Source organism: Oryzias latipes, chromosome 7 (assembly GCF_053564925.1).
Source record: "Oryzias latipes strain Hd-rR chromosome 7, Olatipes_Hd-rR_3.1".
NCBI lineage: Eukaryota > Metazoa > Chordata > Actinopteri > Beloniformes > Adrianichthyidae > Oryzias > Oryzias latipes.
Genome location: NC_136243.1, coordinates 26,216,135 through 26,242,065, shown reverse-complemented (window position 1 = coordinate 26,242,065; position 25,931 = coordinate 26,216,135). Strand labels below are relative to the sequence as shown.

The following is a 25,931-nucleotide window of genomic DNA, read 5'->3' as shown; positions in this document are numbered from 1 at the left end:
AAGCGGCCTCAGAAGCGTAGAGTTATAAATCCGGACCCAATCAAAAGGTTTACTTCAGTGATTAATCCCCAAACGTCCCCACACCCTTAACTCATTTTCTGGCTTTCCGTATCGGTAAAGTAAGCACCAACTATTTCAGGCGGCCCCTTAAAAAATAACTAAAATATTTTTTTTCCCCCTGAATAAAATTGACTTTAAAAACAGATTTGTGTAAAACTATACATCTAATGTCACTTTCTGCATCCCAGCAATAGAATTCATATTACCGGTCTAGTAAATCATCTTGTAAATAATCAATTAGATTGACCCACTTGGGGAAAAAAAAAACACCAAAAGATGCCAGATCAGGCTTGCAAGCTGGAAAATGCGCTAACTAAAGGTTAAACACTATGGAAAAAACAAAAACCTCCCTCACTTTAACAGGCATTATAGATATAGAACACATGTGTCAAACTCAAGGCCCGGGGGCCAAACGTGACCCGTCATGTCATTTTATGTGGCCCGCGAGAGCATAAAAGTTTTTAATTTCTTAAAATAAAACATAAAAGTTGTTGTGTATGTATTCATATCTAAGGGGAATCAGACTTGAAATATCAGATTGGGCAACTAAACATTATGACTTAAACACTGTCCATATAACCTAACCTGACAGAATCAAATGTAAAAGGATTCATGCTAGAGTAACAAGCAAACGTGTTTTCTATGAAACTGTAATTTTCACTTTAAAAAGTTATAATAAATACATAATGAGTTATTTAACATTAAGGAGTAGTTACATTTACTTTTCATTTAGTTACATGTATAAGTTATATCTGGCCTTTTGAGGACAGCCGCTATGCTGATGTGGCCCTCGGTGAAAATGAGTTTGACACCCTTGATATAGAAAAACCACCAAAGTCCCACTCCTATCATCTTTTGATCCAATGTAAAAGCATTCCCATTGGTCTTCTCGTTTTAATCATGCGTTGTTTTTTAAGCCAAAATCAAAAAAACTTTCATTTTCTATGACTGGTTTCTGCGGAGCTGCAGTAATTCATTAGAAATTCACCTGTAATTTGTGGACGGGACCACTGGTGCAGAGTGAGCCTGCCCTCATTTTCCATTATCCAACATAACATTAGCGGTGCAAAAGAAATTGCAAGTAATATTGGAGCTACACAGTTTGAGGATGAACTAATTAAAGTAGAAGATCTACTGCAAACAATACCCCAATTGATCCTTTCAGACTGTTTTTTTTTACATTGTAATTTACTATCAGGGGAGCTACAAGGGTTCATGGGGGTCCCAAGTAAATGTTCCCAGGAGGCCCCTATAATGAGTGTTGATCACCTTACAATGATCTGCTGTTTGCAGGACTGTCAGTTAAGGATTTCACATGTTATCATATATGTCAAGAGCCTGGCTATGCTCCAGAGTGCAAGAAAGATCTGCTGCCAGGCTTCTATTATGCAATCCCAGAGGCCCAGCCATGTTGAAAGGGTCAAGAAGGGCAAAGGATGTCAGACAGCACCGGGGAAGCAGCTCCTTCGCTCTGACTGGCTCTGCAGTTCACCAACTGCACGGTGTCTGATTTGCAAACAAATCCCTGCCCTCACCAAACCAAATCTGAACACGACTCTAGGAGGTTAACAGCTTCGGCAGAGGGGAACAAAAATAATCTGAATTCATTCACAGGGAGCCTCAACATCTCAAGCAAACGTGTGAGAAACATTAGCGGCTGCAAGCAGAGCAGCCAACGATGACCCAGTAGGGTTCTGTTCAGCAGCTGTGGCCCTGAACGTAACAGAGGTCCTCAAACTCACGTCATGATTAATAACTATAATCAAGAAATGTGGTTAAGACTTTACCAGCTACAGATAGCTTTTATAGTAAATTTTACTAACTAATTCTGACTTTTGGAAAACAACTTTGTTCAAAGACCCAATCCAATCATCTTTTGATCTATTTTAAAAGCGTCCCAGTGTTTTTTTTATATTATGGTTATGCAGTTTTTAGCCAAAATCAAAAAAGCTGTGTTGTTTTCTAGGACTTGTTTCTGCAGAGCGGCAGTAGCTCATTAGAAATTGACCTCTGAATTGTGGGCGGACCGTTGGTGCAGAGCAACCCACTCAGAGCAGGGATCTTGTGGCCTGCCCAGTGAACTTTTTACGTCACAAATAAGCTCTTTTTCAAACTGTATTTTTCATCCGTTACTGATTCTCAACAATTTAAATAAAGCAATACTCAGGAATGCCATTTTGAGCATAATTTTCTTTACTTGTCCTACATCATGAGCAAAAGGCCACATGAACATTTTCCTCTCAGTGGATCTTTAGCAGCAGTTCCTCAGAAAGAGACACAATCGCAATAAATCATCTCCATTCATTTTTGCTCATAAAGCCACTGGCCCTAAAATGGCGTGAGCACGCCAAACAGATATGAGGCGTGGGTTCAATACGCCGAGTGTCTGCACGTCACCATCTCTTCACATGTAGTGTTCACCACAATAGCTGCACTATTTAGGGACAATGGGGATGAAGTGGGTTGTGAAAACAAGGTTGATAAGTGGGTCATGTCTTGTTGTCACCTCGTGACGCATGAATTCAAACAGTTCTGCTGAACTATCACAGCTATAGATGAGCTCAATTATTTCTTCTGTTGTATAAGGATGGAGCAGGCCCTAACAGGACAAACCACATGAATCACACAAATTTACATGCAAGAACCCGAGGCAGCTGCTTTTTTAATTAGGTCTTACTTCTGCATAATGACAAATCCTAAATTTTTATTGGCGATCTGGACTACAATCACAGAGCATCTATGCTCGCTCCTTAAGGTTCTTCAAAGGAGCTGAAACAGAAGCTGGTGCCTTAAGCTGGTCCCTTGGGATGCGGCGGAGCGATTTTCAAGAGAGCTCGCACCAAAGTGTGGCATACATTTCTGATTAGTGGAGGGCTACATAAGATGTGCTGACACAATAGACGCAATGTGAGTCAATCTAGAAGCTGAGGAATGACAAGAACCGGACGCACATTTCAAAATGTTATTCATTCTAAACAGCCAAAGATTTAAAACTACTTGCTGCTTACACGGATTTAGACTACTTTAGTTTTAAAGTGACCGTGAGCTACAGCTGTATGGGTTAACGGCGGAAAGTTGGTGCCAAAAATCAATGTGAGAAGAACCAGCCTCCCTCCTGATGTATTCACACCAGCAGTCGACGACAACCGATCCCTGCTCAAACGCGCTTCAGCACCTGTCCTGCAGAGTGCAAGCAGCCAAGCGGTCTTAATCTCCCAAAAATCCATACAGCTTGGAGAATGTGCCAGCTAAGATGGGCTTCACTTTCTGTGGTACACGATCAAGTTTGACGGTTCCCAAGGGTATCTGGGGAGCCTGCCTGTGGCCAAGCCCTGACACCTGCTGGCTGCAGCACTCATCAGTGTCCTGCTGCCAATAGCACGTCAGCTTTGCCCCTTTAGGATCGTCAGCTGACATGTGGAAAGAGGAGATACTGCAAAAGGCAACATGGCACACATACAATTTATGGAAAATTATCTCTGTAAGGATGACAACAAAAACATGAAATCACAGATACTGCATACGCTAATTTTTGTAGGGTGGAGCATCTTCGCTTGAGCTTTTAAATTTTATATTATATATACACACTCACATCTCTACAATACTATGTTTAGTGCATGACCACGTTTGTTAGGGAAATCAATGAAAATCCAGTGATGCTAACAAGTAATTAACATACCTGGAGTAAACTTAAACTGTTCAAGACAACATATTTTATATATAAAAAGTTAATTTTTGAGCCTATATGTGTATAAAATTGTAAATAATGACGTTCTTCGACCTGGTGTTGGATAGTGCTTTTTTGTGGTCGTGTTCCGGGGCGCAGACTGTGTTCAGTTAGCAACCGAACCGACGAACCTTCACTCACAGACAGCGTCTCGGAACGGCTCCTCCGTGATAAAATGTACAGAAAAGGGAACATTTGCTTGACGAACCGGCTTTGTTTTAGCGCAGACATGCATTAAATTCAGCGTCTACCAAACCCGAGACGCTATAGGGAACACGAGCGATGCTAACAAGTCGAGCTAGCTTGCTAGCATGCCCCAGACAAAAGCCTGAATGAAGTTCCTATGGGTGCAAACACCATCCAGGTGCCGCTGCTGTGCCACAACTCTTAGCGTCACCATTCGGACACACCTCATATTTCTATAGACTCCTGACGACGTGCAACTCGTCAAGCGAACGTAACACATATTCGCTTACCCCTCCTGGTCCAGCTTTACTTTTCTTCTGTGCACTGTTTGAATGGGGTGTTGTTGTGAGGAGTCCTGTTCCGGGGTCACATCCCTCCAGTCAGCCAGCGGAGCTGTAGGCGGACTGCCTTAGCGCACTCCAATATTCAGTACCACTGCCAACCGCTGGGGGCGGTGCAGACCCCACTCAATCACGCCACACGTCTGCGCAGCTGCAGACTCTCAGCAGGAAAAGCAGACATGTTCCAAATGTGAAGTAAAAATAGTGACAGTTATAACGCTTGCAGTATTTTATCATCTTCTGTTTTTTATTATTTCTATTAAAACTTCTATATTCATTAGGTTTTACCACTGTCAAAATGTTCATAAATTTTTTAAACATAGTTCAAATTTGTTGAACATTATTTAGCCTAAATGATTGAAACTGTTACGTTTAAGTGTTTTTTTTGGTCACTAAAATGAATTTTTCTCAAAAGAAAATAAATTAATTAAAAGTGGAGAGCTTCTTACGGTAACTGAACACATTTAGTGTGTCAAAATATGCATAACCATCTCAGTTCAAACCGTTAGTGAGTTAGAGTTTTAATTATAAATGATATAGTGGTAAATGGCATATACTTGTATAGAGCTACTTATATAGTACACACCGGTTCCTAAAATGGCTTTTTTTTATTTATTCATACATTTTTGTGAATAGGCTGAAGCTCAATAATAAGGGAATTCAAACACTAACACCACAAAAATTCCCAAATCTTTACATAAACATACAAAATTAATTATAAAAAAAACAGAGGTGCATTATTTCAAGGTTTAGTTTGGGGTTAAACTGTTAATAAGTGATATAAGAAAATGTAATATTTTGGCTCTGTTTGTTACTGCGCATGCTTAATGGTTTCAATAAACCACCACAGAAGACAAACATCAAACCTCTCAGATCTTCAGCAGGCCTTCTGGTTGAAAACTTTTTATTTGGCACGTTTTGTCCCACTGACACAAGATGCGGATAAACAGGTTCACAGCTGACGACAGAATATTTGTTTTAGCTGCACATATTTAAAATCAAGCTCAAACCCTCACAAGTTTCTGCCATTTGAAAAACCACAGATTGCAATAAATTCAACATTATGTTTTCTGTCAAATGTAGCTTCATCTTTTTTACCCAAAGCAGCTAGAATAATTGGAGCAAGTATTAATGGATAAGTATTGTTTAACTTCAACAGTAAATACTTTAGGTTTTGAAACTTATGACTTGCATAATCTGCAGCTACACTTATTCTTCTGTAGGGAAACGTTGTTTTGCAATTTGTATAAGAGTAAAGCATCTTTACTGTTCCCCAAAATAAATCCATGAATTCGTTCAAGTCCTTCTCAGGTTAGAACAGATAACATAATTTACAGCATTTAAAGTCATAAAAAGCACTTTTAAAAGAAACGATACAGCATACGGGCTCATTTTCACTTTATAAATACATATCTGTGCTGCATGACGTTATGGTAGGAATGAAATCTCTTTCTTGGCACCTGGCACACATGGTCAAAACTGCAAAACCACACAAGCTCACTAATGCCCACTCACATACACAAAAAACTTCTTCTGATAAAAGTACATACATATTTATAATCCAGCAAACGCCAAAAAGGAAGTTAAAAAAAACAGAATTTTAAGTCTATGACAATTTTTTCAGTGCCTGGATTGCCTGTTTCTTTGATTTGTCATCACATAAAGCTCTGAGCTTGCTTGAGGCCATTTCTATTTCAAGTTGTTAACAACTGTTTTAAGATAAAGAAAATGTTTAGACATTTAAAAAAAAAAGTTAGAGAAGGAGAAAGAGCTGAGATAGCTTGCCCTTTAGTTCCCCTGCCTTTCAGAGGCTAATCTAAGTTTAGTTGCTATTTGACATGAGTTTTCAAAATCTATAACAGATAACCCCCCCTTTATTGCATGATAAAGGCCAGATGGGATTTCAGATTAATATTCAAACGTCTGTTTTGCCAAAAAAAACAAAAAACACCTAAAAAAACAACTAACAAATAGCGAGAAACTCATGTTAAAATGTTCATCTCTGTTAGGACATAGGCAACTGCGGTGGGACTCATCTCTAGCGGCAATGAAAGCAAATAGTGATGAGTAATCAGAGGGGAGGACCACGACCTGCTCTTCTTTATCTGTAACACCAAAGAGGTTCTTGTAGATTTCAGAAGGGGGAAAATCGGACCTGGAGCCCCTCTGCATCCAAGGGGAACGTGTAGAGAGGGGGCTCAGCTTCAAGGTATGAGGGCCTGCACATGGATGCAGACCTTCATTTGAGTATTAAGACTTCTTTCTGAGGATCCCCAGAAGGGCAAACATGACAAAGGAGCTGCTAACTGTTTTTCTATTGACAGTTCCTTGAAAGTGTTCTGTCGTACTTCATATATTCTCTTCTAGGGCAAAAGCCCTTCTTAGAAGGAATCCCATTAACAAGCTCAACGGACCATAAATGCTGTACAGTATTTGTATGAACAGATGGACATTTCGTTCTCCTTTACCACAAGTAACAACTTTTGAAACACAAAGATTTTTCAAAATGACCTTCATAAGTGCTTAAAATGAACATAATTAAATAAAATACCACAAAAAACTGTAAAAGGCGGTAGAAAATAAATGCAAGAGACATCAAGAGTTGTAAACCTTACAAATGTCCTGAGGTTACCCGGCCAGTTCATTTTCGTACTCTGTGACTCGGCGGGGTTGCAGGTAATGATGCTGGTTGTTTGCAGCCTTCTCCCTGCTGAGTAATGTCGTTTGCAAGATGAACTTTCTCCTTCGGTGACTTATGGCACTTTGAGCAGTTAGCTTACGAGAAGCAGTTTTAAAATAGATGCTTGAACTGGGTTATCTCGTTACCATGGCGAAGGCATTCCATTAGTAGTTTGGAGAAAGATGACAAATAAGACAGTAGCTTCTTGGAACGATCAACTATATAATCTCCTCGTGTTTTTCTGAAGCCTATACTTTGGGATTTACCATCAGCAGTTCAGACTCTTGTAAACATTTACTAAAGTCTCTCTTTAAATACCGTCTAAAATATAAAATATCTTTGAATGTTTTTTTTTCCCTTTTCAGGCCAATAAATAAAAGTCTGAAATTGTTGGCACATTACACTGATGCAGTAGTCTTTATGCTCTGTTATCTTTGGCTAAGGAGTGCATCATCCAGTTGACCTTCGTCTTCCAGCTCTCTCGCAAAGCTTCGTTAAACTTTACTTTGAAGTTCTTCAGTGCTTCATCCTCGGATTTGCCCAAAGCTAAGGAGTCCTTAGCAAAAAATCAAGAAACACTTGTGAGTAATCAGATCAAAATCAAACTCATCAGTAGCATTTACATTTATAGGTACCTTTAGATACTGAATGTCTTTGAAGCAGGTGAGCTCAGGCAGCCCTGCAGCCTTCATCATGGCGAAGAGGTTGACGAACAGCATCCCATTTCTGCACAAGATCTTGTAGGCCTGCTCACAGTACTCCCTAAATCTGACACAGAAGCACACCTTAACGATACACCACAACAAAAGAAAAAGCCATAAAATATCACTATCTTACCTCTCAAACTTCTCACTGTTGTTCGTCCTTCCTTGTTGGATCACATGCACAAAGTCATATGTCAGGATGAAAGGAACCCGCTCTCGGTTGATCCCAAGTTTACGCTTGAAGTTGCCCAGGAAATGGCCAAAGTCGATGTGAAACAGCTACACAGCGAAAGGTTCAAGTGATAGTTAGAAGTTTTCTGACTCACTAATCTCTGTCAGTCCTGACAAACTGATGAGTCACTGAACAGAGTGACTCAGCACAGCCACTCAGTTTTACAAAACCTTGATTTGGAATTCGGTAAAAATCAACATCAAACTCTAGGATTTTTAATTATCCTGGTGGTTATTTTGCAAACTGATTCTGCAAATAGGTGAACCGTGAGACATTTGGCAAAACTGACCTGTCCAGTTTCTCTGATCATGATGTTGTCATTGTGGCGATCTCCAATTCCCAACACATATGTAGCTACACAGTAGCCAGCACAGGACAATGTAAACTCCTCTATTGCTTGTTCAAGCTTGTCACTAATGATAAAAAACAAGAAAAATAAGTTAGAAATACAAGTAAACAAACTATATTGACATTATTTTTCATACATTTCACAACCCATTTAAAAAATCCTTGCAGCAGATGATCGTCGTCTAAGTATAGTTAGAAATATTCACAGAAGAGATTAGAGATTGACTGTTACATTCTTAGAAATGTACACACATCAAGTTAAGTTTTAACTAATTTTCTGTAATCCATTTTAGTCCCATTGAGAGTTAATATCCTGTTTGTTTTGTGGAGTCAACAGGCCAGAATGGCTACACCTAAGCTAAAAGCCTTACTCCAAATAGATTAAAAAACAAAGAAATTCATCAAAACCTTCACTCTACCTAAAGCAGACAATTCTATAATGCTGAACATCAGATATCATTTAAAAGGGATGTATCAACACATTTGGGGTTTGTTAAGTGGACATATTAAGCAAATCATTTTATCAAAGACTGCTGGTTGGGTGTTAAACAAAAAGACAATGTTAAAATGCCAAAAAAAAAAACCACAGAAAAACTGCCAAAAATATGGAATCCATTTCCTTTTACAACTTTAAAATTTGATTTAATCAAATATCAATTTATTTTTTACCATTCAAAACCAATTTTGTTTGGAAACAAACAGATTTTTCATATAATGAGTGCTATGAACTAAAGCTGTGAATTAATAAGTATTCAGTTATTACATCAAAAACAAACTTTGCCATCAAAAAATTTGAATAACCTTTTCTCTAAAGGACAACCAATTCATGGATTTGGTTAATTAAAACAGCATATTTTCAGTAAAACTCTATTAGAAATGGTTTTATTTTTAAATCCATATCTTATACAATATATATATAGAATATCAGCTCTCTCTTCATTGTTGTAGATTAAACTACAGAGTTTATTTGGGAGTTGAACCAACTGGAATCCCTCCATCATAAGCTGCACCCTGAAATTCAGCCCTGGGTGAATCCAGCACCCGAGGAAAATAAGTCAAAGTTGATGATACAAACAGAAACCAATCATAGTGGAACCGGTTATGTAGATATTTCAGGCAAAATGTGCATTTTGTGGTGCAAGTGCCAAATTTGGCTTGGATGTATGTTAGGATCCCCTCTGTCAAAAAAGCACTTAAGCCACGAGAAAAATCCAAAATAGTATCTGTCAAGATGGTAGCTATACACTCAATTTTTTACAAAAATATTCAAAATCTATTTATAGCAGTCTCAAAATAATGTGTTCTTCATGCACAAAGTGCAGTCTTTAAACTTGAGGGGGTGCCTTCAGAATATTATTATATGAATGCTATATATTTTATATATATTTTAAAATGTTGGAATTTTCTAATGGCAGACATGCTTTTCTGAAAGAGGGGGATCCTAAGTTACATCATGCCAAATTTGAAGCTTGTACTATAAAATGGATTATTATTTTTAAAACCGGCTCCACTTTAAGTCATTCTAGTAGTTTAGGTATCAGCTCACACCAAAGAACCCCATACTGCTTTTATGACAAAAACAACAAAAGGTCCAAACAACTGGTTCCTACAGAGAGAAAGCTTTAGATCATTAAAATACATTATTGCAAAGTATTTTTAAGAGTGCCAGGCATTATTCTTGCAAATTGAATCAATCGGTTTGCAGTAAAGAAACAGTTCTGTGCTGGTTACTTTCTTGTGCTATTTGTGCATACATTCTGTGAAAATAACAAACCCAGAAATTTGTCATAGGAGTTTAGGAGGACCATTACTTTCACCACAATATAGATAAAGGTTGACTTTTTAACAGTAGTAGACAAAACCAAGTCATCCGACTCACCCAGGATTCTTAGATTTAAGCCAATTGAGCAGGGCATCCTTGTTGAAGGCGGCTGTGGCTGCACTGTTACTGCTGTTGAGCTGAATGTTTGCAATGGTGTCAGAGTTTTTCACGACTTCAATGAGTCCCATTTTGTTCCCCGTGGACAAGCAGCCGTATGGGATCATCCTGTGGAGGCAGGGGGATTATTAACACTTTGTGCAGAAGAAAAGCGATATTATGAAGCTTTTCTCACCTGAGATCCAGGCCTTCTTTCTTCCACATATTCTCCATGAGCTGAATCATCTGCAAAGTCAACATGTCTTGCCGAAGATCTACAGGTGTCAAAAGTGACAGATTTAATTTTCTAGACTTCCACCCTCGTATTGTTTTTTTTTTAAGTTTGTGATTGTGTATGTATTTCTGGTCTACATCTATATGGCAATAAAGTAGGGGACATGTCTTGTCATACATTTTTTCTTCTTTCTTACCATCGCCGTTTTTGAAAATGATGCCCACCATGTCTCCTGGGGTTGAGGGGTTCTTGTACATCAGCCAGAGAGGTTTCATCTTTGAGTCCATAAATCTGCACTTGTCTGCACTACAACAGCAACAAAAAAACAAGTCATTTCAATTTTACAACAAGCACAGTGCTCCAAAACTCCAAATACAAGATGTTTCTGACTTTAATTGTGCGTGAAACAAGGAATAACAACAGAGAACAAAAACCAGTTTGATGTGGATGAAGATAATCAAGAGTAAGAGGAAGCAAAACAAAGTACCCCATCTGTTAAGGTCAAAGTTACTTTAATTTGATATGAATGAATCCTAGAGAAGAAACACAACAGTAGATGTTTTTTGTATTTTAAGTTTTTTTAATGAAAACAAATGTTCTAAGAAATGTGCAAACACACTTCTCTATTAGATAGTAATGCATTTTAACACAAACCTAAAGCCCTCACTGTTTTATTTTAGGATAAACTGTGTATAATAAAACACACAGAAATAATTTCATAGTGGGTCCTCAAAGTCAACACATAATCACAGCATGTTCGCATGTATTTGTGGCACTAACCAGATCTCTGTGAGGATGATGCTGGGGTTGAGCGGCGACAGCAAGTCTGACAGGGCCTCCATGTAGGTTTCCTGTCTGATGCACAGCTTCAAGTCCTCTACGGTCATTTTCTGGGAGCCTGACTTGACAAAGTCGCTCAGGGCCCTCATTTTGGCCAGAGCTTCATTCTGAAGCACAAAAGTCAAGATTTAAGATGACGACCATTGGCTTCTGGAGTTCACTCTAGTGAACAAAAATACCTGTTTGTTTAAAATCTTGATGTGGTGGATGTTTCCCCGGCAGTATGCTTCCAAAATAAGGCCAAAGCGCAAACTTACAGATGCCACGTGAATTTCTGACCTGCAGTGAAGGCAAAATCTTTAGTCAAATAGGTGCTGGCTTTTCTCATCTAAATGCATATGTGTGATTGCTTCTTGCCTAAGATGCCAGAAGAGAAAGTGTCCTATTCTCCTATTCGATAAGGCCCTCTCTAGCAGGAAGGTGGTGAGGTCACAGTCCAGGTAGGACTCATACTTCAGGACCTGGACCAGCTGGATGAGGTACTGCAGCAGCTCATCATCACTATGTGGGAGAGACAAATGTTGAGATGTTTTGAGCATGTTTTAACGTTTTGTTTTCCACACCACTAGAAGCTGAAGCTCTGGGAGTGCACGCTCACCTGAGCTTCCTCAGGCAGCGGACAGTGAAGGAGCGGACAGCTGGGTCGGGAAAACTGTAGTCCAAGAGTTCCAGGGCATGAATGGCAGGAAGGTCAGGCCATTTCTTCAGTAAACTCACCATCTTAGGACAATCAAAGAACCACCATCATTATAAGAAAAAACAAAACTATTTCAAAGCTTTATTTTTTTTTGATCACATTGACAACTAGATTAGTATAAACGTGTTTTAATAAAAAGCATTACAGCCAATCAAAAGATAAAAAATCTTTTGCCATGGTCATTTTTTTTAATGATTTCAGAATTAGAATGAAAAATAAACTTTAACCTAAAAATGTTTTTCTATGAATAAAAATGATGGGAAATTCTTGGCTTTAAAATATATTATACAAAGGAAAATGCATTTTAAAATGATTTATAATTTGTAAAGCAGAAGAATAACAGAAATATAAAAAAAATCTTACAAGCCCACTCCAATATAAATGTTGTTTTTAGTGTTTTTAACATGTTCTTGTGGAATTTTTTTTTCCACGATGGAGGACATTTAAGAAGAAACTTGAGTGAATCTGGAGCAGACGAAAAAATGTTGATGGAAAAGCTAGTAGCAGTGACGTAAGGACTACAATTGCAGGCCACAAGCTTCGTCCTCTGCTCCAATCTGATGCATTTTACTTGAAGACAACCAGATCCATGTTCGTCTTTGTTTGCCTCATCTGAGCTGCTGTCTGACTCAAAACTGTACGGCTGAAATTGCTCCTCATTTTCGTTGCACTGGTAATGTTAGGCTGGGGTTGTAAGGGACTGTAGACTAGCGGTAGAGCGTGCCAAGAGTTCTGGCCACAACTCAGAGGCAAATTTTTAAGGATTTCTTGTTGCTCTGAAGAAACTTTGTCAGGTTATTTTTATTTTGGCTAAAAACTACATACCGGTAATCAGAATGAAAAGACCACTGGGGACGCTTTTACAATAGATCAAAAGATGATCAGAGTGGCACTTAAAGACTTAATCATGAGCTCTTTCAGCAACATGCCTATGAATATAAATATGCCTCTTAGAAATAGAAATATAATGTCTTGAAATAGCGGTTTGTTTACATAGCGTTTCAACTAAAATATGATTAAAATCAACAGATAACTGGGGCTGAGGTGATGAGGGACCATGCGGAACATGGGCAGCAACCTTAAAAGGCACATAGTCGTGAGTGTGTTCCTCTTCAAAAAGTGCTCCGTTAGGTTCAGTGTACTTGGGGTCATTGTCTTTTCGTTTCTTTTTCGTTTTTAAGGAAATGCCTTGTTCTGCATTATAGCTTTGTTTGCTTTACTTTTTCTGCACCTTTTAGAGATTTACTTCCCGTTCTAGCATTTACAATTTGTGTCCCATGTGAATTCAGTTACGTTTTGCTTCCCGTTTTATAGTAAATGCTCCCACCTGCTTATTATTCACAGGAACCTCACCGTGCATTAACAGTTTTCTCTCTTTTCAAACTTTCTGTAATTTGTTACTCCTTTTCACTTTTTTCTATAAAATGTCCAACTCAAAAATCAAAACCAACAAAACCCACATAGTGCTTTTTCCTCATTTGCAAATCTGAAAAGTATCTTGGAGATAAGAGACATTAAGTTTAACCTAAATGTTAAATTCCCACCTGAACAACATCCTCCCTTTTGTTCCATTTAGTGACGAGGAGCAGCTTGGACAGATTTTCCGGATAGTGCTCGCGGATTTCTGTGCGGAGCTTCCACAGAAGATCTTTCTCATCCTCGAAAAACTCTGTGTAATGTTTGTTGTCCATGATTTCTTTAAGTTTCAGGTGCTGAAAAGTGATGTGACAGAAATAAATTAAAACGCATGTTTAGCGAGAATGCAAAAACAATGCCCCATGTAAATGCTCAGAATTTGGCTTTACCTCTTCCTTATGGGTACACGCCACGTCTCCATTCTTCTCAAAGTCAATTATCTGAAACCAGATGAGAATATTAGTGTTCCTTAAGCTTTAAAAGCAATTATTGTTTAGCAAAATGTTTTTTTTTGGTAGAAAGTACCTTTTCGAGTGATGGATAATAGAGAGGATGGGGACGAATGTTGGGGAACCGAATGAGAAGACCAGCAGCGCTGTCCACGTTGGGGTTCTTCTCCACTGTCCCCATCGGGTTCAACAGATCGCTTTTGTCATCTGGAACCAGTGTAGAGAGGAACTCATTAGAAAAGTAATCAATTACTTTCTGCTGTAATTTGCATTACTAATAAATTTGTAGAAATATTTTACCCATTATGTGGCCCATAACTAGACCACCCATAATGCAAATGATCAAAGCAGCAAAAACAACATTTTTTTTGGCTTTAAGCTTTTTTAAATCTGGTTAATTGAAATTAGTGAGCTGTATTTCCTAGAAGTAACTTGATCAAAACTGTCAGGGATTAACACATAAAACAGTTTGAGAGCAGAATGTGACACTGACTGTGTTTTTTTTGTCTTGATTAAAAAAGGTGTAATAAAGTTTTAAAAACAATAAAAGTTATTATTATTTTAGTAACTTTTACAAAGGTTTTTCTTTTGCTACACAATCCCTGAAAAAAATTCTAAGAATAACACATAAAAAACACCAACTATAGTGAGTTTAAATACGCATTTCTGGAAAGTAAGATGAAGCTAAACATACCAGGTACAGATGGCCACATAGATAGGAGAAATTCCCCTGTCTTTAACTGGTCCTTGTAGTCAAACACCATGGTATTAACCCACGCTATTGGACAGTCCTGATGAAAACAGGTGGGAAAACTCTGTTTTTTAGACACAGATATGACAGAGACAAAAGCCCTGCAGCCCTGCAGCATCATCACCAACATTTAGTTCTGTAACATTTATTTTGACAACAAAAAATACAAATTTAGTCCAAATGTTTACCAGTTTAGTATTTAAAGATTTTTTTAAGGTTTTATTCTCTGCTAATGTAAACATTTGTCAAATTAAATGACATTTTACAGATTTGTTTTTGAGAGTCACAACTTTACTTTGGAAGTTTAGCTGTAATTATAAAGGACACACACACACACACACACACACACACACATACATAGTGGGCCTTACTTAAGACATCACGGACAAGTTGTCAATAGCGTGGAAAAACATGCTATTGACATGGGCTACTTTTGTTGTGATGGGCTATATTTTATTATTGTCTTAATTTTAGGAGTAAAAAATATCCAACTAATACAAATTGACTTTCTTCTCATTCATTAGTAATCATATCAAAGGGAAATTTTAAGTATTTCGTTAAAATTCTGTGATCCAAGACATGAACAGATATTTCTTTACAGTTTTAGCTTTGGATTTCTAATTTCATTCAGCTTTGGTAGTTTGGTACCAGAATGTACAAAAACGTCATGAATTTAACTGGACACGACTCAGACTTACAACTCTGAACAAAGTCAGGCACTGTTCCAAACATTCATTCAAATGACACCCAAAGCAAAAGCAGGCAAGTTTTCTTATACGTTCTTACTGCAGAGGAGGACATTTTTTGTAGTCAGTCTAAAACTTGTTTTCAATACCGTAGAATTTAAAAAACAGAAATAACACGTTTAAATTAAGAACTAAGAAACAGGAGCTCATAAACCAGAGCAGCAAAAATAGCCGCACTTCCGTCTGTTGCTCCACAGAGTCTACCCGCTGCCGGACTTCTCCAAGCAGCAGAGGAGAGAAGTGGTTCCGAGAGCAGAAGTAACTGAAGCCCTACACGCATACCTGAGTGCCACGTTTGTATCCGGTCCACCCAGAAAGGGGGATTTGTTTTTGACCACTGTCTAGGTCATATGACCGCTATTGTGTTTGTTCTTTAAAGTAACACAATAGTGTAATAATAAGGAAATGCAAAATGACCTGCATGAATAATGTAAAAACATTACATTTTAAATGGGACTCAAACAGGAAATGTGACTTTGGAGTTTTTGTTTCTTTAATACCAACTGTTGAAAAGAAAGAGGACGAAGATAGAAACGCCCACTATGAGAGCAAGAATGTATGAATGTGAATGGTTCAGAATAAATAATGTCTTATACGGCCCCTCATACACACCTGCACTTTGAGACACTTCTGTTTTCTTTGAGGGGAATCTCATCAAAAGTTCTCATAAGAACATGCAAAGCACACTGGATTTGCATTCAACAGGACTTGGAGTTTTTTTTAATGATATTACCATTATGGCTGTTTTTCAGTCTCCTGAGAATACTATCAAATACTCTCATTGCAACTTGTTTTAAGGTTTATATAGCAGATTTGGTCCAAAATAGCAAATACATTTGTTTATAACAGCTATTGTTTTGATAGAAAGTCTTTTTTTTAAATCAGAATTTTGTGACTTAAAAACAAAAGCTTCACAATAAAAAGAAAATTTTGTCACTTATCATATAACCAGGAAACTATAACTTAATTAATAATAATAATAATAATAATTTAATCAAAATAAATAGATGACCCAAAGTGAAATCTCTTTTTCTATGTTTGTTCTGTTCACTTAATAAGAAACTGCAACCAATTGCAAAGCATCCAATGAAAATGGATTTTTCTTTAGTGCTTCAGATGCATTCATTTTAAGAGCCATTTCTGTCTCGTTTATACTGGAAAAACTAACAGGCGCAGTTGTGAATCAATAAATGAACCTGACCAAGCAAAGCAATCTGATGTTCAGCAGGTTCATCTCCTCCAGCACAGAAGAGAAAGTTACAAACCTCCAGAAAATTATCATTAAAAACATGCAAAACAAACGAAAAAGCAAACAAAAAATACACGGAAACAACACTCTCATAAGTCATTTGTACAGTGAGATTTATAGGACATAAATGGTCAATGCGTACAACTATGAAGGGCAAAAACTGTCTGTCCATTTATTCACTTTATTATTTCATTTTATTTTATGATAACGCCAATAAACAAATAGATAAATAAAACATGAACTTAAAGCAGGCCAGAAAATGTATAGATGTCTACATTAATGCATTCTTTTTGAAGCATAGAGATCTGTGTTTCATTTTTCCTCCAAACCACAAAATTCACCACAATAATATAATTCACCACATTTATGCAGGTGACACTCAGATATACATTTCACTTGACCAGCAGACTCACTCCTACAGCAGCCAACATAAATCTGAGTGGAACAGCTTTCTGCAGCTAAACATCTACAAAACTGAATGAATCTTCTTTAGATCAGAGAATCAAAGAAAAAATGGGTAACAATCACCTTCAAGCTCTAACTCTTGCTCACTAGACTCAGTAAAAGGGCTGCAAGGTTCATCCAGAACGCTGCTGCTCGGGTACTGACTAAACCCTGGAAGAACAACCATATCAGACCTATCCTCAGGTCTTCCTTACGCTCAGAGAGACCTTAAGGCAGCTCTGTGTTCGATCAAGTCTCCCCATGGTTTATCTCTGACATGTTTGACCCACATGAACCACTGTGGACTCTGAAAAGCTCAAAAGCTTTGCTGCTGTTAAGAGTCAAGACTAAACATAGTGAAGCAGGGTTTCACTTTCATTCAACCAAAATGTAGAATGGTTTTTCTGATGATGACTGATATGTTTCTACTCTGACAATGTTCAAATCTAAACTAAAAACAGTCTTTTTCGGTCTATAACAACTGAGTCTTTTATTTACATTCTTCTTTTTACTTTTAGTTTTTAATTATTTCTTAGTTTAAAATTAAAATGTATTGAAATTTGATTTATTTGTTTATTTTAAGCAATAAAAACAAAGAAAACAGACAATACAATTATACCTCAAATATTCCTAATTTGACTGGAAAAATGAATAAAATTAAAGTAAATGATCCTATCTTCTTGGCATTATAATTGCTTCTAATCACAAATAGACATATATTTGTACCTCTACATGACACATTGAGTATTATGGTAATCACATAAAGTGTTAAATTCTTATGTGGTTTGAAATTGTCTTCTTTTTTTCCTATAAAGCACTTTAAATATGAATTGCGCAATACAAATAAACCTGCTTAGCCGTGAAATTCCTCACAGGGTTCCAACAAGAAAGAGAAAAGTGCAACTGTTCTGTATGCAAATGAGAATTTTAAGCATAGAATCAGGTTCTTCATCAAATAAACCCGATACCTTTATTTACTTTGTCACCAACTCATTTCAACAGTAGAGTGTTCCACTGAACGTCATAACTGCAGCACTTTTGCGGGAAAAAGAAAACGTATTTAGCACATTCTCAGAAAACTGTCTGACACTTTAGACAAATAATAATAATTAAAAAACTTTAATTCAGCAGGAATGCACAAAATGTATGCATTTTTCTGTTCACCTGTCAAACTCTTGACTAATTGCCACCAAAATAAACTTACTTTGGTCATAAAATGTTGTTCTCACAAAATTATTGACCAAAAGAGAACAAAGGTGGGAATTTCATTAAGTAAATTATTTTTTAAATTAAAGTTTGAAAGAAAAGCAGTTTTTGCATTACAAAATTTACCAGTAATTAATTTTTAAAAGTTTTTTGTGGATTTAATGAATTGATGTTGTATTTTTTAAGAAAATAGGGCAATAATTGTCAACTAATCCATTTTTTTCAAAGCTGGTAAGGCAGATTCACTTTTAGTCACCTTTGACTAAAAGTGAAACAAAGGTGGACATTGCATTAACTAAATTATATTTGTTTAAATAAAAAGAGTCAGAAAAGCAGTTTTTGCCTTAGAAAATTAGCAAGAAATTGATTTTAAAAATTGTTTTGTAGATTTTATGAATTGATGTTTTAACTTGTAGAAGAATTTGGAATAGTTGTCAACTTATCAATTATTTTGGCTTACCAAAGGCAGAAAAAGGCATCTAAACATCAACATGAGAAGGATTACAAAAGCAGGGGCATGTATGTGGTTCCACCAAAATAAAAAAAATAAAAAAGGAATTGCTCACAAATTAGTCTTTAGAAAAATTTGGAAAACATATTTTATCAAATGTAGTGAAATGTCCTGTGATGTCTCTAAATCTGACCCTTGTTAGGAGTCAGAATTCTGAATAGATGAAAAATAAATAAAAAAAAGTTCCCCAAAAAATTCACATTTTATTTGTACTTTTCTATGCCTCTTCCATAGTTCTCTCTTGCAGAGAGAATGACAAAAATATATTTCTAAATAATTTCTGCTTTGTACATTTTATTCACTGTAGTTCAAACCAAGGCACTTGGCTATTCTGAGTGTTCCAAATTCCGGGGTCTAGAGTAAAATCTTTAATTAAAATGTTTTCGTTTTTTAAGCAAATCTGCAATATGTTTGTATTTTTTTCTTTAAAAGTCTAAAAGATTCAGATAGAAGCAGGCCTGTCATGCTTCAGGCCTGTCTTCAACCAGGAAGTATATCCACCAAAACAAAGTTGCATTCAAGGTGTGTGTGTAAAATACTAAGCAACTATGAATTTAGAATTCCTTGAAAATGCCATTCCCTTGGTCTGATGTGCAGATAAAAAGACCAAAGTGGAGGAAACTGTAACCACAACTTTGCCACTGAATACACTTGCACAACCAGACGCAACAGCCAAGCACACCCACACAGCACACATTGACTACGCACGCCACACTCTGCAGAGGAAACAGATCTGTTTGTGCCTGCTCGCACATTCACACCCATCCGCCCGCCTGCTCAGTCACAAATTCTACAGTTCAGCCCCCCTCCACCCTCCTAGAGCATCTTCCTCACTCACCGCTTTTTTATTCTTCTTTTTGGTGCTTTTGGGTTTCTTGGTTTTCTCAATGACAGCGTAGAGCGCGAAGCACAAGCGGCTCATGCGGGGCAGGTCGCACACATTTATGTCAAACTCCAGCCTTTGGTCCCACAGCGGCTCCGAGCACACCGTCACATCCAAGCTCGTCACCACCTTGCAGAGCAGCTCGCTGCCGTGGAACAGGCCGGCCTGCACCACAAGCTGGTGGGGGAAGCGCACACAGACACCGAGTGGTGATTAGATAAAGGCATGACGAGTGGTTTGTGAGCTGAGGAGTTTAGGGTTTGCGTGAGTGCGATTGTTTGTGGAGGACTCGATGCAAGACTCTGTTATAGATGATTCAAAACTTCCTGTGTCACTCAAGTTATGAGTCAGAGGGTCTAGACCATTATAACGTAAACAGGTCAAAATGACTTTCAGAGCCTTATAAAGTCCACAATATCTAACAAACAACTTCAAGAGTTCTTCTGTATCAAACAGCTAATCTAGATCATCTGATTCTACACCTACATTGCTTTTAAACCGCTGCCTGTCAGCTGCAGACAGAACTCTAATTTATGTGGAAGGACAAATTACCCATGAGTCATCCTGCTCTTAAGCAGCTGTCAGAATCTACTTTTACTTAATAATGCATCTAAACACCAACACGAGTGGGATAACAAAAGCAGGTGCGTTTGTGGTTCCACTTAGTTTTCATAAAATATAAGGCATTCTTATAGTCCTATAAAAATGATTACTAGGAAGAAGGAAGTGGAAACATTTTCATGTTCAAAGATAGATCAGGGTGCAATTGTAACATAATGCATGCAAGGGTTTGAAAACAGAACTGCATCTGAGAGCAAGAGAGGGGAAGAGAGCATGAAGTCTGTCTTTTTTCTTAGAATCTAGGTCTCAGAATGAGACGCAAAAAACCAGATAGGCCCTCCCCACTTCCTGTTTTGAAGTTTTAACCAACCGCCTTGATGAATTATGGGAAACGTGTGGTCTGCACCATGTGACCCCTGTCATTTACATGTCAACACTACTGTTCCCTACAACTGAAATTGAGAGACAGGTAAACAAGTGAACGCTGCACTTCATTGAAGCAGAAAAGAAGGGAAAAAACCCCACACCAACCTTCATGCCTTCGTCTGCATTGACGCGGCTGCCCTGCAGCAGCTGAATGTAGAAGGGCTCATTAATGGACCACAAAGAGGAGGTATTTTGCTGTGGAAAAGAGTTAAAGATTAAGTTTTTGTTTTCCTTATGTTGGATATACATGTACAGCTTTCAATAGTATCTAAGTCATAACACTAGTTGCTATAATTTCCTGTACAGCAACAAGTTTAAAGAAGAATGCCTCAATACTGTCAAAAAAAGGAGAACAAATTCTAAAAAACAAAAAATGTCTGTTAAATTAATCTCATCTTTGCTGCTTTTGGTTTTTTTTTCCTGCTAAAATCTGATTAAAGCTCAAATACATTAAGGAACGTCTGTTTTTTCCAATGAGTGCCAAAGCAACACACAGCTTATTCAAAGCCACAGTGAATGAAAGCACAGCTGCAGAGGGATGTAAAGTAACTTCATTGTGCTGAACAGCATTTTCCAAGTGCACTAAAATATAAAAGAGGACAGGAAGAATAGATCCTGAAGGTTACCCTCTTCAGGGGCAGAGGAGGAGGTCTGGACAGGGAGCGACTCTTAAACATCTGGTTGCACATTCTGCTCTGCTCCTCCTGGAACCTGCTGACGGTGGAGTGGTGCACCATGGTGAGCTGGGGGTTCTGACCATTTCTCAAGCACGAGAAGATGTACTGAGCAGAGCAGGAAAGAGACACAGGTGACATCAGAGGTTTTGTTAACTTTTACAACAGATATTTCCTGATGGGACAAATATAAACATTGAGATCACAACATTGTTAGTGTTTTAGCTTCTCTAAGAAAGGAGGCTTTGGTTGAGTCCAAATTCCTTCACTACCTACTATACAGTGCACTATGTGGAGCGTTCGCCATTTTGTAGAGCTGTCCGAATCTACAATTCCAAAATCCAGTGCTCTAGAAATTTCCCAGAAGTCTCTGCAACTTGATGCTCATCAGATTTGTCATGTGAAGAAAAGGTATTTTTATTTATCTTTTAAACAAGTTTTCATAATCAGAACTCAGGGGATTCAGTCTTTGTAAAATGTTCCTACTTATTAGGTTTTTATTTCAAGAAATCAGCAACGGTCAGGAGTTTTGAGACAGATGTGAGTCTGCCCGGTAAGTTTTAAGATCAGCAGTGAACTTCTGCCCTCCAACCCATCCGTTTTCTTAACCCGCTTTCTCCCTTTCAGATTTAAGATTATCGCGGGGTTGCCAGAGCCTAACCTGGCTACTGTTAGGCAAAGGCGGGTGCACCCTGAACAGGTCGCTAGCTCGTTGCAGGGCGACCCCTTCGGTAATCTGAAAATGTTATTTTGGTAAAATTCAGTCAACATGACAAACAGAAAAAGTAAAAATCCAGCTATATCTCTGGTGTTAAAACCTTTTGACATTTACAGAGGCCATCAAAGAGGATCAAACATCAAAATCAGGCTTCCTTTAAAATGCAAATGTTAAGTTTTGTTTTAACTGTAATACAGATATGAAGAGGAAGCCAATGAAGGAGGAAACTGTTTTCACCATAACAGCTCACAAATGTGCTTGTCTAAACACTCCTGCACTTCTGATTGGCTCTCTTAAAGCCCCCCCCCAAATAGGTACCGTAATCAGTCCAAGCTGATTGGCTGACTGTAAAGAAAAAAATTCAAAATGCAAATTACTGCTCAACACCTGTTCAGAGCTTGCAGAACCAGTCACATGACAGGAACTCTGCGAGCTTGTTCCACAATGTTGTTGATGAATAACAGAAGAAAAGCTTAGATGACAAATCAAGTCTTTCAGGAAGAAAAGGTGATCTACAGTGACAACACTGCATCTATGCTAAAGCTAAAATGTTCGTTGGAAATGATGACTTTAACCTAGATTATTTACCTAGAGTACGCTGCAGTGGCTTTCAGAGTACTTCAAATGTCAAACATGTTTTAATTTGTTTTCTCTGCTCACTTTAAACTGGCAGAGTGGGTGTTTCCCATAGATGAAGTCCCATCTCCCGTTGACCTGTAGGATATAGTCCTCAGGCTCCTGCCTCAGCGAGCGAAAGACGGTGGCCTTCTTCTTCAGAGCGCTCTTCATCAGCGCCACGGGAAGGTCATGACAGTCCTGCTGCAACATGAAGCTTTCCTGTAAAAGCCACCAAAAACTGAACTCAAACAGTGTCAGGTGAACATTATAAAAGGCAGAATGCAGGCTTTAGTTGTGACTGTATGTTAAGAACCTGATTGATGTTTGAAAGGTAATTCTCATACAGTAGGAGGGGGATTTCCAAAAGGTCTACATTGTTACATAAAACCACCTTGCACAGTTTGTCTCCACATGGTGGAACCGCAGTTTTTCCAACCAAGCTACCGTGTTGTTTGTGGACTCCACTACAGACACCACGTTAAACCATAACATGAACATGAGTCATCACAACTTCAACACTCACATCAGAAGCCTCAAACTTGACATTGATGAAAATCTTTGAGCTTTTCATCTTCACACTCCCAAACCCAGACGGCGTGCGGCATGGCTCCAGGTCACATGGGAAGCTGTACTCAAGCCATCGTTGCCATGGTAAATATTGCCTCTCCAGAGCTTTTTCTTCACAAAACGTCCTCATCTTTGTTCGAAACTCATTGACCTCGTGGTTCTTCTGGGTCTCAAACTCATGCAGACCTGAGAGGTCATAAAACATGATTTCAGTTTGATCAAAAGAGATTCTAGCAGGAAAATGTTAAGGAAATGTCACGGGAGCGTAGAGATGAATTTATTCACTTAAGCTATGTTTACACCGGGCTTGGAAACACACGTTCAAGCGACCACTTCCAATGAAAAGTCTAAGTTGTTCATGTTTCGGCACATCCCATCAGGGGTCGCCACAGCGAGTCAGCTTTCATTGGTTCACACAGGTGATTTCCAGTTTTTATGTCCGCTGTCATTCCTGACACAGCCCTGTATTTTATCCAGACTGGGGACCGGCACAGGGAGAATCACATTTGGACACCCCTTGTGACTACATAATAAAAAGTCTAGTAAATGCAGAAGAATTCACGTTTTGGTCTCCCCCATTCAAAACTCCTACGTTCACGCATCGCTAGTTCGTTTTCGAGCTCTGTGTACAAAAAGCAAGGCCATGAAACAGCCATGAAAATTTAAACCAGTTGAATTTTGAGCAATCAGGGACTTGGATTTGGTAGTGACGTAACGTTCTCTTCAAAACAAGGAAGTGCACAACCTTTGAAAATTGATCACGAAGGATAAATTAATAAGTGTGGTTTGTGCTGGATTGAATTTTATGACACCAAGTCAGACATATATCGGAATAGAGCCTGGAACAAAATTTGCGGCATTTGGACCACTTCAACTTTTCCAACTGTGAGTACATGCGCTAGGATTGGGTAACGGTCCAATGTGAACACCATATGCTAAAAGAGCGTTTAGGAACCCGCATACAGTGCATTCTTAAATGTGCATCACATGCCCGGTGTGTACGTAGCTTTAGAGTTCTGTTTTTGTGGGTTTCCCCTCTGACCGTGAATCAAATCTAAATGAAATCCTCCATGTAGAATATCAGGAAAGAGATGTGCTGCTAACCTTTGCCAATGAGCTGGGTGATCTGGGTGTTGGTGAGTTTTTCTTGTCTGTTACCCTCCCTTGCCACCAGCCTCAGAACACACATGAAAGGCTTCACATCCCTTATCCGCCGGAACTCCTCCTCTAGCTCCTCCCTCTCGGCCGTCTGGTTAATGCAGGTGAACACATACCCGTCCGGGTCACCCAGTCCACTGAACAGAGCCTCGCTTCTGGCATTTCGCCAAACCATCTGGAAACAAGAGGCGACACAAATACAAAGACTTCAGTTTAGGACGCCATTCATAATTACAGATTTAAATGAAACAAACATTGAATATTCTGTTCCTCTTTAAAGGTTCCCAGAAAAGCATTGCTATATAAAACAGTGTGAATGGCGGCGCTGCTGGCACACCCATCCTGCTCAGCAGAGCTGGAGTAAAGCCATAGATTTATCTTCCAGAAACTACCAAAAAAAAGTGTGGGAATGTTGTTGCTTTGAGGCAAACAGTCAAATCGTTTTCTTTTAAAGTGAATTGAGTAAGCATTGCTTGCAGCAGATGCGTCTTGTGAGCTGCATTGAGCAATCAGTGACGAAAAGCAGAGGCCACTTCTGAAAAATAGACAAATTTCAAAGATTTTTTTTACCTCTTTGATGTGTTTGATAGTGTCATTGCGAGACACAGGGAATTTGAGGAAGATCCCAGTTGGCAGCAGGAAGTCCATGTTGATCTCCTGGTCCCCATCCTCCCACTCCTCCAGCATCCCATATATCCCAGGGTGCATGGTGATGGCCACTCATTTACCGTCAGCTACCCTGCTGATGATAGACGAAGTTCAACCCTGGTTAATACATTTCTTATTACCATACACTTGTAATGCATTCAGCTGGATAGATCACTTTTGAGTACATGCAGAATCTGCTAAGTATATATGAAAAAGTTATTTAAAAAAATGTTATGTGTGCTGTTAGATAACAATTTGTGGTTTGTTTTTGGCTGAAGAATGATTAACCATTAAACCCTTATGTTCTGTCAGAAAAAGAAATGTTCAAGGGTCAAGTAAGGTTAGGACTCCACAAAGAAACGTCTGTGTGCTGAATTAGACACACTGCAGGAAGTACAGACCCTTTGGGCATTTGCCTTCTACTGAAGAAGCCGGCCGGCGCGTTCATGTTTGTGATCCTACAGCTACTTATTTCCTGCAGGGGAACCCTGGCTGCGCGTACATGACGCCAGATACAAGCTGCGGGGAATTGAACTGCCGCTTTTACCTGATGATGGCCTCTCCACATTTGTGTAAAATATGAATTTAAAACAAAAAACAAGAAAAAAAGCAGTTTGTTTTAAAATGACTGGAGGATAAGAACGGGGTATTTGCCAACCTGTTGGCGCACACTCCGCCTGTCAGCTCTGCTCTTCTTTTTTTTTTATCGCAGTGCAGATGGAGGCTGGAACATCACGGCCACGCGGCTCCCCGCTCCCCCGAAATTCCATCCACTAGTCTCGAGCAAGTGATCCGGAATCCACCTGCTCCCGCGTGCCCGCCCGCCTGCCCGCCCGGCCCGGCGCTGACTCTCTGGAGACCGCTCGCGCGTTGCTCTGCTGATGGCTGAGCGGCTCTGAGCGGCTGCGCGTGCGCGCTGCTGCCGCGGTGCTGTCAGA

The 25,931-nt window shown here is 38.7% G+C and overlaps 2 protein-coding genes across 6 annotated transcripts in view; both read right to left on the bottom strand.

Annotated features, from left to right (window-relative positions):
• The window catches only part of ctnnbip1 (catenin, beta interacting protein 1), a 21,703-nt gene extending 14,634 nt beyond the window's left edge, over positions 1-7,069 (bottom strand). Inside the window, exon 1 of one of the 4 annotated variants that reach the window (XM_078950734.1) lies at positions 6,930-7,069. Coding sequence is in view for 1 of the 4 variants with exons in the window: in XM_020704572.3 (XP_020560231.2) it covers positions 4,198-4,253 (56 nt within the window). In the remaining 3 variants the exon portion in view is untranslated. Of the gene's footprint in view, positions 1-3,918; positions 4,114-4,197; positions 4,418-6,929 lie in introns of those variants that run through there. The other 3 variants (XM_004070387.5, XM_020704572.3, XM_078950735.1) reach the window with 3 other exon arrangements.
• pik3cd (phosphatidylinositol-4,5-bisphosphate 3-kinase, catalytic subunit delta) lies at positions 5,202-25,931 on the bottom strand. Of its 2 annotated transcripts, none has more exons than XM_004070663.5 (23): positions 25,652-25,931; positions 24,916-25,087; positions 24,292-24,520; positions 23,144-23,373; positions 22,663-22,839; positions 21,237-21,392; positions 20,716-20,805; positions 19,579-19,800; positions 14,528-14,624; positions 13,910-14,040; positions 13,774-13,824; positions 13,513-13,680; positions 11,870-11,991; positions 11,629-11,772; positions 11,451-11,550; positions 11,212-11,378; positions 10,628-10,737; positions 10,393-10,471; positions 10,158-10,325; positions 8,220-8,343; positions 7,832-7,977; positions 7,630-7,762; positions 5,202-7,550 (listed from the first exon to the last, which is right to left on the bottom strand). In XM_004070663.5, exons 2-23 carry the CDS (start codon positions 25,051-25,053, stop codon positions 7,413-7,415), a joined length of 3,120 nt encoding a protein of 1,039 aa, XP_004070711.1. In that variant the 5' UTR covers positions 25,054-25,087; positions 25,652-25,931; the 3' UTR covers positions 5,202-7,412. The 2 variants fall into 2 exon arrangements, with proteins under 2 accessions (XP_004070711.1, XP_020560232.1); XM_020704573.3 differs by having other exon boundaries at positions 24,916-25,084; positions 25,652-25,844.